Source organism: Arctopsyche grandis, chromosome 1 (genome assembly GCF_051622035.1).
Source record: "Arctopsyche grandis isolate Sample6627 chromosome 1, ASM5162203v2, whole genome shotgun sequence".
Lineage (NCBI taxonomy): Eukaryota > Metazoa > Arthropoda > Insecta > Trichoptera > Hydropsychidae > Arctopsyche > Arctopsyche grandis.
Window position 1 is genome coordinate 20,520,271 of NC_135355.1, and position 15,839 is coordinate 20,536,109.

The window sequence follows — 15,839 nt, forward strand, 5'->3', positions numbered from 1 at the left end:
GGCTCAGAGGTAGTTGAAGTTGTAACCGGAATTTGAATAAGTTTTGCTATTTCCACACGAACTTTGCATAAATTGATTGCAAAAATAAGTTTTAAAAATATTAATAAATCGTTAATACTATGCATTTCTTTCCTTGAGTAAAACACTTCTAATTCAGTTTGAAGTTGGTTTTAATTCAGTTTGAAGGCGGTGCTGGGGGCCTTCGCCACCAGCACCGCCTTCAGCAGCGCCACCAGCGCCCCCGATGTCTTCGGCACCCCAGGGGCTTCGCCCCCAGCGCCCCCGATGTCATTAAATGATAGTTTGGAATTTATAAGTATACCTAAGTCTCTGGCACAATTTTTCGCTATAAGATCTACGTTATTTATATTGTAAGTAAAGTCAATTAAGTTACGATTTCTGGAAAGTGTCAATGAGAAGCATTTAGAAATATTGAGATGCATAAGGTTGACATTACACCATTCAGATATTATATCAATGTCGGATTGTAATTTTAAGCAATCCGACTCACTATTGATAGGATGGAAAACCTTAAGATCATCGGCATAAAGTAAGCATTGGCACTTCAGTAGGGGGATTAGATCATTAATAAAAATAATAAACAGAAGTGGTCCAAGGTGAGAACCTTGAGGAACTCCTGAACTCCTGACATCTATGTATAATAGGGTAAAAACTGAAAATATATCAATGAATTCATTCATTATTCTGATCTGATAATTTATTTCAATGTTGTCCTTTTAAGGGGGCAACGTAAATATAAAATTAAAACGTCACCAAATGGCAAATAGTAAAAACGTAGTCTCTAGTCAAATTATATATGTATATAAAGAGAGTAATCTGTGTGTGTGTGTCCTAACGCTAGCCGAACATAATTGATTAAATTTTCAACGAGCATAAAACTAGTACATATACATATAATTTCGAAAGATACTTCGTAAGTTTTGGGCGGTAAAATCTATAACGTTATCGAATAAATATAATTTTCTATGACGACGATATTGATATCGATTTCGATTCCCTTTTCAGTTCCTGTTGCGGATTCTTTAATTACTTCCTAATCCGCATTCATTTCTTACTCCCGGATCTGGATTTCTGTTTTAGTTCCTGATCAGGATTATTTTTTCAGTTCCGGTTCCCTTATATATGAAAAAACCATTCGTAATACCTAATATTATTTTTTTTCAACGCACATATTATATTATTTTTCAAATAAATTTAATAAAAAAACAAATGAATGTTTACTATTAGGTTAGCCATTTTTAAGTGGTTTATATTACAGATACATATAAACATATATACAAATATACCAGGAAGGCCTAACAGGTAAACCCCAATGCGCCTTCCTGGGAAATTACAAACAATGCAGCATTTTTATTACATAAGTTTCTGAATTGGAAACTCGAAATTAACACTGGAAACTCGAAATTAACGAGACTATCTATTAAATCAATGAATTTGTATTTATAGTGTTGATATAGTAAGTAGGAAAAGTTTTTGGCCAAATTAATCAGGAACCGTTTCAACAATGAAATCAGAAAAATTGGCAAACTCTAATAGGAAACGATCGACCTGGAATCACAAATATCCAAGTCTGACCAGCAGCATTACAGAAAATATTCAAAATAATATATTTACAATTGAGGTCGATCGGGATCGAACCCGGCATCCCCTCGGTGCTAAGCAAAAACCCAACCACCGAGCCATACTGCTGGCTTTTGAAAGTGGAGCGTATGTTTCGGGCTTTCGAGAATCGAAGGACGTATTGAAATCATAATTATGGAACTTTTCTAACATCCGAGTCCTTTTCACTAAGTATACATAAATATAATATAAAATACATATTTATAGCCTCGTCCTTCAAAGGGATCAAATGCAAAATGCTGGGCTCGCCAAAGAAGTGTACTCGTTAAAATAAACCTTATCCGGAAAGTGTCATAGGACACTGTGGTGATCTTGCTTAGTCTAGTAAGACGATACTTTATATGAATTTGTCACACCAAAATCGGGATGTGATACGGTCATTTTGACCTACATATTTACATAAATATACAGCAGCGTCACTGGCCCGTGCGGGGGGTGCGTTACGCACCGGGTGACACGATTTTTGTTCGACAAATTCGTTGTATAACGGTCCTCGAGCGGCTAGACTTTGCAATTTCTGTATATATACAGCTTTCTATATTTATGCAGCTACCGCAACAGCTATATATAGCATCAAATATGAGCCATAATTGGCTTTTGTTCGAATTCCTAAGAAATCGGTGTTTGTGCCTAAAGGTAAGCAGGTTCACTGATTCAGTCTATCCACAATCTATCGACTGAATATCAGGGAACCTTCACACATTTCACCCCGATTGATCGGTTTTGTCAGTACTACTGTCAAAATAAAAAAAATTGAACAAAATCTGAGAACCGGAAGTAGAACTTTTGTCTTGTGCAAGTTTCCATACATTAGCGCTCAATTTTTATCGAAAATGCTGTCATAGCTAGTCACCGGAGCCTGAGGGGGCCGTGTATTGTTCAAAGGTTGTAAATGCATTGTTAAAGGTTTGCCAAACAATGGATAGCACTGTGACTATCCTACCTCTAGTCATAACTATTGGTATTTCATAATGCTGCCGGTATGTGTGAATGTGTCTGTACGGTTCAATACCAAATTTTGTTTTATGACCTTATTATATTCCTCAAATACAAAGTAATGGGTTGGTCACATACAATTTTTTTTTTGTTATTAATTATAGTATCATCTTATTTAATGCTAATGTTAGTGTACAAAATAATATGAAAAAAAGCCCTAAACATATTTACAATTCTAATAATTTTTCATGATACATTTTATACATAATTTATTTTTTATTTATTTATTTTTTTTTATTTAAAAAATAATATAAAAAAGTATAATATTTTATAATATTGACTAATAATGGCTAAGATTTTCAGACATTTAATAGATTCGTCTTAAGTATATAACTTTTTGTGACGTTATTAAAACTTGATAGTTTATATTCTATCGAGTTTTCTCATTCTACGTACATCTTGTATAAAAAGCACATATATTATTTTAATAAAAATTCAAACTGAGTGCTCTTTTAAATAAATTCGCTAATCCATTCCAATCGGATTTGATTTTCTTCATTCATTTAAATGCCTTCGTATTTATTTTATGCAAGGAAAAGTGTACCTTGTAAAGTATGTATTTTCGATAAAATTAAAGTAGGTTATATAAAATTGTTTTGTGTTTGTACATATGGATGTATGTATGTATGATAATTCGAATATTACAAAATAAAACCTTTCACCATATATTATACATACATATGTACATCTTTAAATATTTTGTATTATCTTTTTTTCGTTTCTTTTTTGATATTAACATTTTTCAATTTAGCGTATTTTGGAATGTAATATTTATTAATATTTATATTTTCAACTAACTAAATAGTTTTTTTATAATCGAATTTTTAATCTTAAATTTAACTTTGTGTTTTTTTGGTTTATATTTTCAATCGTCTTCCATTTTCCACTAACAAGAAGAGTAAGCCAACAATGAATCACGGTGTATTTACATATGTATAGGTATATATAATGCAATATTGCATAACACATGCATAACCTAATTATAAGGATGCTAATAGGCTTTTAGGTATTACCCAAGATCTCGATTGCTACATTATCAATGCATCAAGAATTTCACAAAAAGAAAATCTAATCTCGAAAATACATATTTATACATAATATTCTATGTATCTATGTAAATCCAAAAAAAAAAAAAGATTTTTGAATTATACATACATGTTTAAGTGGTAGTAGTGCTTTTTTATGTTCAACGCATTTTTTTAGTAGCTTAGACACTTGTTGCTGTTGAATAATAATATTTGGTTAAAGTGTGAATACTCGACAGGATGGGTGTGGCTAACTATTGGGCGCCATTGTAGGTGTCGCCACGACATTGTTCTCGGTGTCTGACGCCATTAAGGGCGGAGTCAATTTGGTATTCTGTGGTACTGCCGTTCCCGTAATGAAAATGGAAATTTAATATTGAAATTTAAAAGACATTTACCGATATAATTATTACGTTTACCAACCACTTTTTTGAGTTGCTTCCCTCCGATACCTAGGCCTATTGTGCACAGTGTGCAATTATTATACGTACCTATACAGTTTACCAACAATAAGACATTTACCGATATAATTATTACTTTTAAAATTATCAAAAAACGAAAATTATATATACATAATAATAATAAGCAAGAATACAATCTAGTAAATAAGAAAATTAAGAAGAGAATAGTCAGGGATGTCAGGGATTTTAACTGCAAGCTAATAGAAAATACCATTAAGAATAACCGTAGCCTGAAAAAGTGCAAACAAGATCTTTTCTTAGGCAAAAACCAAATGATCGCAATCAGATCAGAGAGCGGAGTAATAATAAGGAATAGAGAAGAGATCATAGACAGAGTTTATACGTTCTATGCAAAACTTTACGAGAACAACAACGGTCAATTTCCCGCTCCGGAATCGACACACGGCCAAAGGGTTCCTGCAGTATTGCCTAGCGAAGTAGAGGCCGCGCTAAAAACTGCAAAGAACGGTAAAACCCCAGGGGAAGATAATATTCCCATTGACTTACTAAAATGTGGCGGCCCCCCCCTAATTAATATCTTAGCTAGGCTTTTCAGTAAATGCATCCAGAACCAAGCTATACCAGAAGGATGGAATAACGCAACTATCATTTTAATACACAAAAAAAGGCGACAAAAGCGATATCAAGAACTACCGACCCATTAGTTTACTTTCAGCGATCTACAAGCTCTTCACGAAGGTTATTACAGAAAGGCTGAAGAATATCCTCGACGAGAACCAACCTATAGAGCAGGCAGGGTTTAGGGCAAATTTCAGCACAATGGACCACCTCCAAGTAGTTGGCAAACCAATCGAGCGCGCCAACGAATATCAACGGCCATTGTGCCTAGGTTTCGTCGATTATGAGAAAGCCTTCGATACAGTTAGTCATAATGCAGTACTTAACGCTCTAAAAACACAGGGAGTGCCGGAACCCTATGTGGGACTGTTAGCTGCAATATATAAGAATGCCACAGCTTCGGTTAAAATTTTTTCAGGTACAGATAGATTTAGCATAGGAAAAGGAGTAAGACAAGGAGATACAATCTCGCCCAAGTTATTCAATGCGGTGCTTGAGGGAGTTTTCAGGAACTTGGATTGGGATACAGCCGGAGTAAGCATCAATGGTCGCTTTTTGAGTCACCTTCGGTTCGCAGACGATATAGTTTTAGTAGCTCGTGATTCAGCTGACCTACTTATCAGACTAACACAGCTGGACAGGGAAAGTAGAAAAGTAGGATTAAAAATTAACGTAGATAAGACTAAACTAATGTTCAATAGTTATTGCATGCCTGATAGCATCCCCTTAGATGATAAACCAGTAGAAGTAGTAAATAATTATTTATATTTAGGTCAAATAATTGACATGTCTGGTAGTAAAAATGAAGAGATAAAGAGACGTATGAAATTAGGATGGAGTGCATTTGGACGGATGAATGCTGTTTTTAAATCAAAAATGCCACTCTGCCTGAAGAGAAGGATCTTTGATCAATGCGTTTTGCCAGTGATGACGTATGGATATGAAACTTGGACACTGAACGCCAAGATGCAAAATAAAATCCAATGCACTCAAAGAAGTATGGAACGCTGTATGCTTGGCATAACGAGGAAAGACAGGAAGCGGAACACGTGGGTGAGAAATATGACAAGGGTAGTGGACATAGTGGATAGAGTGAAGAGATTGAAATGGCAATGGGCGGGTCACGTAGCTAGGAGGATGGACGAAAGGTGGACAAAAGAAGTGCTTGAATGGTACCCGAGAGAAGGCAAAAGAGTAAAAGGAAGACCGCAAGGAAGATGGGTGAACGAAATTAGGAAAATGTGCGGAATGAGATGGATGAGTGTTGCGCAAAACAGATATATATTGAAAAATGAAATTATTGGAATTTGCACGCATAAATATGAATACGTGCGTGTGTCAATTGTACCCGACTGTATCCAATATTTAAACATAAATGAACGTAAATGATGAAATGAAATGTCAACAAAGATATCGAAATACACGACTGTAATTAAATATAGAGTATCATCTCGAGGATTGTTTTTTTTTGTTTACATTGTGTTTCAAGTTGTTTTATCGAATGCAGGCTCGTAAAAGATTTGATGCTTAATTTTTTATTAGTTTCTTAAGAAATTTTCTTTGACCAATTCCGGAAAAAGAAAAAAATTATCATTTTCCACTTAGGCCTTAAAGTTTTTTGTGATTTTTTAAGCGAATGTACATATGTTTTTCTTCGACAATATAATTATTTAATTGCAAATAAACGAGTTTTTATACATTTGTGTGTATGTCGGTGTGCATTTATGTACATTATACACAGTTGTTTTAAACCACGCAATATAAAGATTACCAATTACAAATTTAAAATAAATATTATCTATTCTTAGCTTTCTAATTTATGCAATGACTATGTTTTGGAAAACATTTTAAGGTTGATTATAAATTATCTTGACATGTAAGTAATGGTTTATGATTTTTCGCGGTGCGTAAATTAATTACAATGTCAAATACAGTAGAGTAGCGTCGTTTTATAATTTATTTTCTACGAAATTACTCACTTGTTCTGTAATCGACCTCACAACGCCTTTGTGCTTCTTACTATTGTTCACGGCCTTTGATTCTTTACGGATCCTCCAAGACGGCGTTCAAAAATTTTTTACTCGTGCGAAATAGAACAAACATCCCTTATCGCTCGGGTAACTTAACGGCATCGTAAGATAATGAACAAAAGACTTTTTGTATTGCCATTCTTTTTTTTTGTTCATTCGGAATAATATATGTACTGAAAATTTACACCACAAATTGGTCCAATTTTCTTGCTCTGACGAATGATAATGTATGCTAATGCTGAGGATTTCTACCCACGCACCGAAGCATACAGAAATAAAACATAGCAATTACATTGTTCGACACGAAAAATGGTTCAGAGACGAGATATGACTTTTCTTATAGATCTATGCCCAGTAAACACGAATCTGGTAATAAAAATGTTGATTGGCTCGAGATTCGGAGATATATGGGTTTTTTGAATCGCGCGATTTTTCTATATCTTGGTGTTCGGTCGATGTCTCAAAAGCTGTCAATTTCCTGTTCAAAATGAATATTGAAATCTATAGTCGGGTATTTTATCTTTGATTTTTAGTACTTTTTAGCTTTCAAATCTGTCTAAGTAGTGGTCCAGTTCAAATCAAAAGTCAAAAGTACGTATTTTCACTTGGGATTTTTTCCCACTGTTAATACTAATTAATATTGAGTATTTTCTATTGAAAAATGTTTATTGGGATAATGTTCTGGCTACACTATTTTTATTTTGTTTAAAAGGGTTAATTGGAAGTGTGCTGAATTTTAAATCGGTAAAATTGCGAGCTAAAAGCTCGTACTAGTATTTACTCGTATTTACACTAATCTGAATTGAATTAATAAGGATAATATATTAAATTGTCTTTATATGAGAATTAAATAAAATTCCACTTAGAAAAATCATATTTCGACTATTTTTCATTTTATTCATAGTTTCTTTCATCTATTTAAAAATTTAACATTAAATGGCTAATATAAATTATCAATAAAAGATCAATAAAAGATCAATAGGAATTACAACAGTGAAAGCAATAATAGCTTTATACTTCTTCCGATCTTTGATGGAGTTTTCTTTTAAAATTTTATAATAATTTTATATTACAGACATTTCTTGATATACGTATGTATGTACACAATAACAGTATCGAGTAATAGATACCATAAATAATGAGCTTAAAATTCTGGAAAAGAAAGTTAAATTTTTGATCATAATTGAAAACAAATCGTGAATCAAAAACTTACGATATTCTTATTTATAATAGAAAATACTTCATTAATAAATAAATTTAATTTCTTATAAGTTTTGAAAATGAGATATTTATGTCATCACTTTTCTCGCGCGATTGATATATACAACACACATTTAAAATATAGCTTTAATTCTTACAGTTTTCAGTTAAATTTCTAATTCAATTCTGGTAAAATTTACGAGTACGTACCATTTTTGTTAAGTTGCACGCAAAATGTTAAATGTTTTGGTTGCCTAATGGCAAAAGTTAATAAAATACGCGAAAACAACTCGTTGGCATGCTAGTTCAAAATAAACGGAAAAAGGTTTAAGTACATATGTATATACATACATATGTGCATATAATAAAACGTTCAACTTTAACCGCCACATCACCACATTCATACACGAAGTATGTATAATTTGTAGGTTCTGAAATGTCTATATCGGTAACCGTCACCGCATCGAAAGGTTGAAAAATCGAAAATTTTCGTTTACCATGAATATATATATACTAGTGTAGGGCCCGTTGATTTCAACGGGTTGTTTCGAAAAGAAATTGAAACTCGAATAAAAATAAAGTTAAAGATATGGAATCGACTGGTTTCAGAAAGACAAAGGCACAAAAAAATGAAAATTATGAAAAATATGAAAATAATGAAAAAAATGAAAAAAATGAAAATATATACATATATATATATATATATATATATATATATATATATATATATATATATATATATATATATATATCAGTGGCGGCTCGTGACAATTTTTAGTGGCGGGGCTGCACTGAAAAGATGTCTAAAAAATGTCACCATAATTATTCTATCATGTCATAACAGGACAAAATAAGCACAATTTTTGGCGTACGACCACTTACATGTGGATTTAAGTATTATTGAAAAAAAAACTAGCAAAATTCACCACCCATTAAAGGGGTGCGTCCAAACGCGATGAAGATTTCGAAAAATACGCTGGTACTCCAGTAAGATTGCTAAAAAAAATTCGTTCTTGCTGGTTTCGCGACGCGGATTAAAAAAAACCCCAAAACCTTTCAAAAACTTAACCCCCTAATTCGTAACGAAAAACATTAACCTGTTGACAATGCATCGATACATCGGTTGTTTCATCTGCCATAACAGCTAGATAAGTTGCTTTTTTTATTTCAGCACTTATTTGTATTTTGTATTTTGAACGTGTGTAACGTTCAAAATACAATCTAAAAGTTAATTTTGAATAGTTTTTGATGTCCCTTTAAAAACCGAAGAAGTTTGAAAATGTTTTTTTAAAGAATCGTCGAAATTTTGTGAATATTCTAGAAGCCCCCGAAAAACTCCTGGATTTTTTGAATTATCTGTTTCATCGTGTCCCCTCATTGGCATTTCAAATTTACCGCAAAATTTAACGCAATCAATAATTTTAAATAAAACATCCCGATTTTTTTTTGACGTTTTCGTTATGCTTATCTATTTCCCGCCGACAAGCTTCCCAAAATCGTGAGATTACACACATTTTTTAAGTGGTCGACACTTCCCTCGTGTTTTTAAATTAATCGTTTAAATGTTTTAAGTCAATAACTCCTGTTTTCGTCCAAGATGCTTCGCCTGGCGACTCGCCTCCAAACAAAAGACACGGATAACAAAATAACGCGTTTTTTTCTGTACATCTCGTTAACCAATTGTATTTTTTATAAATGTCTGGATTAAATTTTCGCGAGTAACTAAAAGATCTACTAGTTGCAGGCTGTGAAATAATTAAATTGGGCGTGAGGCAGCCTAATGCTTTTATAGCGACTTTTTCGGTAAGTTCTAGTCGCGAAAAGTGCAAATTTTGTAAATATTTTACTGAATTCTTTTGTTCTTCCATTTTTAAAAGAAAAAAAATCTTAATATATTTAAATAAAAATTACGAGAAAAAGTTAAACGGATTTGAAAAAAGTTTGCTGTTATCAAAATGAAAACGACTCACCGAAGATTTGATGAGGGCTCGTACGCAACCAATTAAGAGTAACGAAAACGAATAAAGCTGTGATCGTGCGATTCAACTAATCAAATGTAAGATCAAGCGCGCGAAATCTTAAACAAACTGACAGATGAATGTCGTTTAACAGGCGAAGGCTGCCGACTGTCCAGCCCAAAACGGAAGAGTGAAAGAAAGAGAAAGAGCTATCTGCAGTTGCAAATAGCTCCTTCTCTTTCTCGTTCCGAAACTCCGGGCTGGGCAGCGTTCGGCTCGGCGCTGTAACACTTTACAGCCAGTACAGCAACATTTTAATTCATCTGTCACCATACAAGTTAGTGGGGTCTTCGAAACGGTCAACATTACTTACAATATCACCCTTTTGGATATGGGTGATATTGTAAGTAGTATTTACTCTGTCGAAGGCCCCAATAGTTAAGTCCATCCAACTAATAAAAAAATATCATTAATAAATAAAATATTAAATGTATTATTAAATATATATCTTAGAATTTTATAGGAGGGGCTGCAGCCCGGCAGCCCATCCAGCCCAGCCCATCCGGCAGCCATCTATATATATATATATATATATATATATATATACATATATATATATATATATATATATATATATATATATATATATATATATATATATATATATATATATATATATATATATATATATATATATATATATATATATATATATATATATATATATATATATATATATATATATATATATATATATATATATATATATATATATATATATATATATATAACTAGAGGTAGGATAGTCACAGTGCTATCCATTGTTCGGCAAACCTTTAACAATGCATTTACAACCTTTGAACAATACACGGCCCCCTCAGGCTCCGGTGACTATATATAACATATATATATATCTATTAAGGCTTCCAATCCCGGGATCCCGGTGTTTTCTGGCACCGTGAATCCCGGTGCTGAAACTAGTCTGAAAACCGGGATTACGGTGCTGGCAGAAATTTCTTTAAATATATTATTTTTACAAAAATAAAATGGAAAAAACATAAAACAACATTATATAATGAACCATAGTCATAGTCCATTTGTTTGCCACCCGTTTCGACGCCGGCTTGCCGTTTCCACGAAATGGTATGAACGGCCTGTATTTTGTCGCAGATATTGTACTCAACCGCAATGATATTTGAAGTATATTTTAACTGAGTCGAACTCAGAATCGACCACTAATTACGTTTTCGTGATCTAGAAAAAATGTGTGTGTGGGTCTGTGTTTCTGTGTGAGTGTCTGTATGTTTATTGTGTGTCAGTGTATTTTGGGGATTTTTTGAACACTGTTCGTCCTATCGAACTGAAACTTAGTATTGGTTATTGAAATTTTCATCGATACACATTTATTCGGTTGGTCACATCCGAATTTTTTACATAAAGAAAATGTAATTTGAGTTTTTTTTTATATTGGGTGGATTATTTCAACTATTTGTAAAAAACAAATCAATGAATCAAAGCAATGTTTTTTTTCTTTATTTTATTACATTTTCGGATGTGTTTTATTTAATCTTAGAAATTTATGGATGCGAACCGAAAATTTAAAGAATGTAGCCAAACTCTCAAAATTAGTACGCCAATATGGCAGTATTTTTTGCGTTAAACATCGGGAGAGTTTGCAAAATGCAATTGAACGTTTTTGAAATATGAAAATATGCAATTGAACTTTTTTCCCGGGATCGGAAATTCCCAGCACCGCAATCCCGGTGCTGAAGTAACCTTCCGGGATTGGAAGCACTAATATCTATGTTTATAAATATCTAACCGTAGAATTTTTATGGATTTATGCAATTTGTAAGGTATATGAATAATATTCCGATTTTCACGTTCTCAGGTGATATCGCCGTGGGAGTTGGACTTCAATACCAGCACGTTCATCGTCGGTGGATCTGTCGGACCGTATTTGGACCCAAATCTAGCCTTTGCTACCACTGCCATCGAATCTACCACCCAAGGACCCTCTACGAGCACTGGTACTAATATGCCACCTTGGGCTCACGCTGGATGGGTCACTCTATTTACCGGAATGTTGTTTGTTGCCATCGGTGGAAATTCCATAGTGATGTGGATTGTTATTGGTAAGCCGTCACTGAATAATATTATGTGTCCTATATTATACATATGTATATCGTTTTCTTTAATTAAACAAATGGATAATTTAGTTCGTTTTAATTGGTGCGCAGACTGTTAATCAAAGTACGATTCATATATTGACTGTTTATTAAGTGGCCTTAATCAAAAGGGCTATCCATCAAGGGGCTATTCATGGAAGAAATAAATAAATATATAAATTTATAAAACCTATACTAGACCAAAATTAGAATTTTGAACCCTCATTTTAAAAAGGACCTCGTGCATATGTATGATTAGAAAAAGTTCAAAGAAGAATTATAAGAAAGCCTTCCGAAATAAAATCACTTTCATTCGATATGAGGATGAAAAAATGAATCTGTCCAATTTGAAAGGTCATTTAACTGAAGTCTATAAAATTATAAATAGCCTTTACAATAATTGTCCAATGATTAAACTGAAATTAGCTTTAAATGAAATGTATAGGAGGTTAGTAAAAATCACTTATATGAGTGGTCATACTCTCACAGTTCAAAAAGATATTTGTTACAAAATAATTCTTTCTTTTCAAATAAGGCATTTGAATTTTGGAATAGTTTACACTCTAACAAATGATTTATTAACTTTTATTAACCTCTTTAAAAATATATCTTTGATAAATTTCTAAAAATACATGGGTTTTTGTATGTTATAGTTCTTCCTTTTTCTGTCTATACTTTTGTATTTTCTTTTTATTTCTTTAATTATTTATTTTATTTTTCTATTTTCTATTTAATTAATTATTGTTTTTTTTATCTTATTTGATATTTATATTTTAAACTTTATTACTTTCTTTGATAGTCCTTGATGAACAGCCTTAAATTAGTTTTAATGACCTTCATAAATTTTTATATACAATATACACACATACATACATATGTACATTAACTGTTTCAAACTTTGACCACTCCATTAGAAAATAAAGAATCTGTAATTTTATTGTAAGATTTAACTTTTTGCAGTATGAAATTGTATGACTTCTCAGATCACTTTTCAACGAGTGATGACAAGAAATTATATTTCATTATTATTTAAAACCAAAAGGCGTACCTTAATATTGGGTTTTATTGAAAGACTTCGAGAAAGGAAATCGCAGCTAACAATCGAAAATAAAAAATTAAAATAGACAGTTGACCATAAAAGAGTGGAGGTTGGATTTATGAAATTTCACAATAAATAAATAAATTAAACTTCTCATTTTTTACTTTTGATGGATTCATCTTCATTCTTATTGTATTTAAACACGTAAAGTTTAGTTCGAAACAACATCACAATAATAATATTATTGTGATGATTTTTGTTATATATCAAACTTATCTGTTGAAATATAATTAATAGGTATTAAATTTCCATGTATATTTATTAGGTTTATTATAATTAGCATATTTTTCAAGAATAGTAGAGTGACTTCGAGTTGGAAAAGGAAAAACAAGGAGTTTCTGAAGTTATTTAAGCGAAAGTAATGCTGTTCAATACGGTTGAAAGACGAAAAAAAAATTAAAAGAAGGGCACTGTCAAGGATTTCAATTCCAAATTTCTTGAAAGGATGAAAACATTATTTGAAAAGTAAAATATCCAAAAAGAATTCGCGCAGTGAAAGTTTCCCGGCAGAAAGTTTATTAGAAATCAAATTCTGCAAGCTAAGTATTTTATTAAATGTGGATAATTACGTGTATAAATTAAATGGGCACCTATAAACTTTAAACTTCTTGTTTGTATACTAGTTGCCTGTGTGTACATAATTTTGCACTTGGTAAATATCGCAATTCTGATCAACGGAATTAATAATTTCAAATTTAATTAATTTTTTTGAAAAATGAAATTATTTGTTTTTGTCGAGTACATCGTAAACACTTACCAAGCTCCATCACTTTCTACGATATACGATTCCAAGGAGAGAAAGAGAGACGGAGCGTGCTAGCGAACATCAATACGCACGCACATACATATTATACAATTATTATATGCGATACATATTAACATATATGTACATATATTCCATCAAAATTTTATATCCACATCAACAGATCGACAGAAGTCGAATAATAACTTCCAATTAGTATATGTTTTATTTACGGACCAATGTATAGGAAGCTATTAATAACAATTTGAACAAAAAAAACAATTCGCGCCCTTTGTATACATCGAATATGTATAGATACGTATGTACATATGTGTTCACACGTAAAATTTTAATATATTATAGGTACATACGTCGGAAAAACCAGCTTCTGAGCTGAATCCATTTTTGCATTCAATCCCGTTCGCATTTTCACGCATCGGAAAATATTGTATAATACGTACAACTTGGAAAATTCAAAAAGCGAACGTAACAAAGGCGTTATTCGTTATATTGCACAATACATATACGATTGGATGTGTAAAGTTATGTGTGTAGTCACCGAAAAAGTCTCATATCTCAAAAACAGAAGAGACCTCGTAACAAATGTACCGTTATAATGGTTAAGTTTTGACCGTGCGACGAAGCGGTTATTTTGTCCGATGAACCAAAAAATTTTGCTAATTTGAAGGATCTATTTGATTTGTGTCCTTTTGATCGTGTGCGTCTGGTAATTAAACAATTAAATATGTCTTTACATATGTCCTGATTTTACGTTGTCTGTGATGTCGATTGGTCGCTTTCTAAAGTGCTTAATAAAACTTAATTGAAATTTTTCCAGCTACAAATGAATTATTCTTATTTTTTTTATCGGCGTACAAAACTGGAGTTGTAAGGTTGTAATGTGACGTATAATTTTTTAATGTCGCGAAAAAAGCAATCTCCAGTAAATCCGTTGGCGACATCTGCGTCTCAGTTATAGTGGAGCGAATGGGTGGGTTCAAGCCTTCTCTGAAAGTCATTAAACATTAAACAGTCATAATAAGACGAGTATATTTTTATTCCAAGGTATAATAGCATAAACGTTGGTGTAAGGGATCGGCTTTTATTTCAACTTTATTATTTCCCAGTGCGCAATGTGATTTTATGGAAATGTTTAATATATAAAATATTTTTTGATTTAAAAATATACTCTTATATTTTCGAGCTTACGGGTGACATTTTATGAAAATGTATAAGTGAAATACGAGGTGAAAATGGTTTTCCCGTTTATTTTTTCAATACATACATACCGATGTAGCTGTTATAAGACTTAGCTGTTATATTAGTCAAAGATACCAATTTAACAAAAAAAACATGAATGGATGGCGAAAGAAATTCTAGACTTAATGTACCGCCGTAGAACATTAAAAAATACAGACAACGCTCGATATAAAAGATATCCACCGCTTGATTCGCAAAAAAATAAAAGAAGTGAAAGAGAAGGGCTTGGAAGAAAAATGCAATGAAATATAGACAATGGAAAAAATACATGATCATTTCAACATGCACAAACAAATAAAGATTGTTAGTGATGTCATTAATAAAAACAGCAACAAATCAATTTATTTGAAAAACAAAGATGGAAAATTTGCAAACAATACGGCTGAAAATGTAACATTTGGAAGGAATAATATAGAAGAAAATTTTCAAACACAACGTACTGAACCAAAAATAAGGGAAGGATTTCAAACAACAGGTCTGAGTATATTACAATCTGAGGTAGAAAATGCAATTAAAAAGGCCAAAAATAAAAAAGCTCCAGGAAATGATTGAATTCCTGTAGAATTATTAAAATTATTGGATGAAGAAGGCATTCGAATACTGACGAAACTTTCCAATCAAATATATGAAACTGGTAAAATCCCTCAAGAATGGTTGCATTTGAAATTTATTCCTTTACC

General features: G+C 32.1%; 1 protein-coding gene across 1 annotated transcript in view; it reads left to right on the forward strand.

Annotated features, from left to right (window-relative positions):
- The first annotated feature begins 11,928 nt into the window (after positions 1–11,928).
- The window catches only part of TkR86C (Tachykinin-like receptor at 86C), an 86,182-nt gene continuing 82,271 nt past the window's right edge, over positions 11,929–15,839 (forward strand). Inside the window, exon 1 of the mRNA XM_077431488.1 lies at positions 11,929–12,025. Coding sequence (XP_077287614.1) covers positions 11,929–12,025 — 97 coding nt within the window. The remainder of the gene's footprint in view (positions 12,026–15,839) is intronic.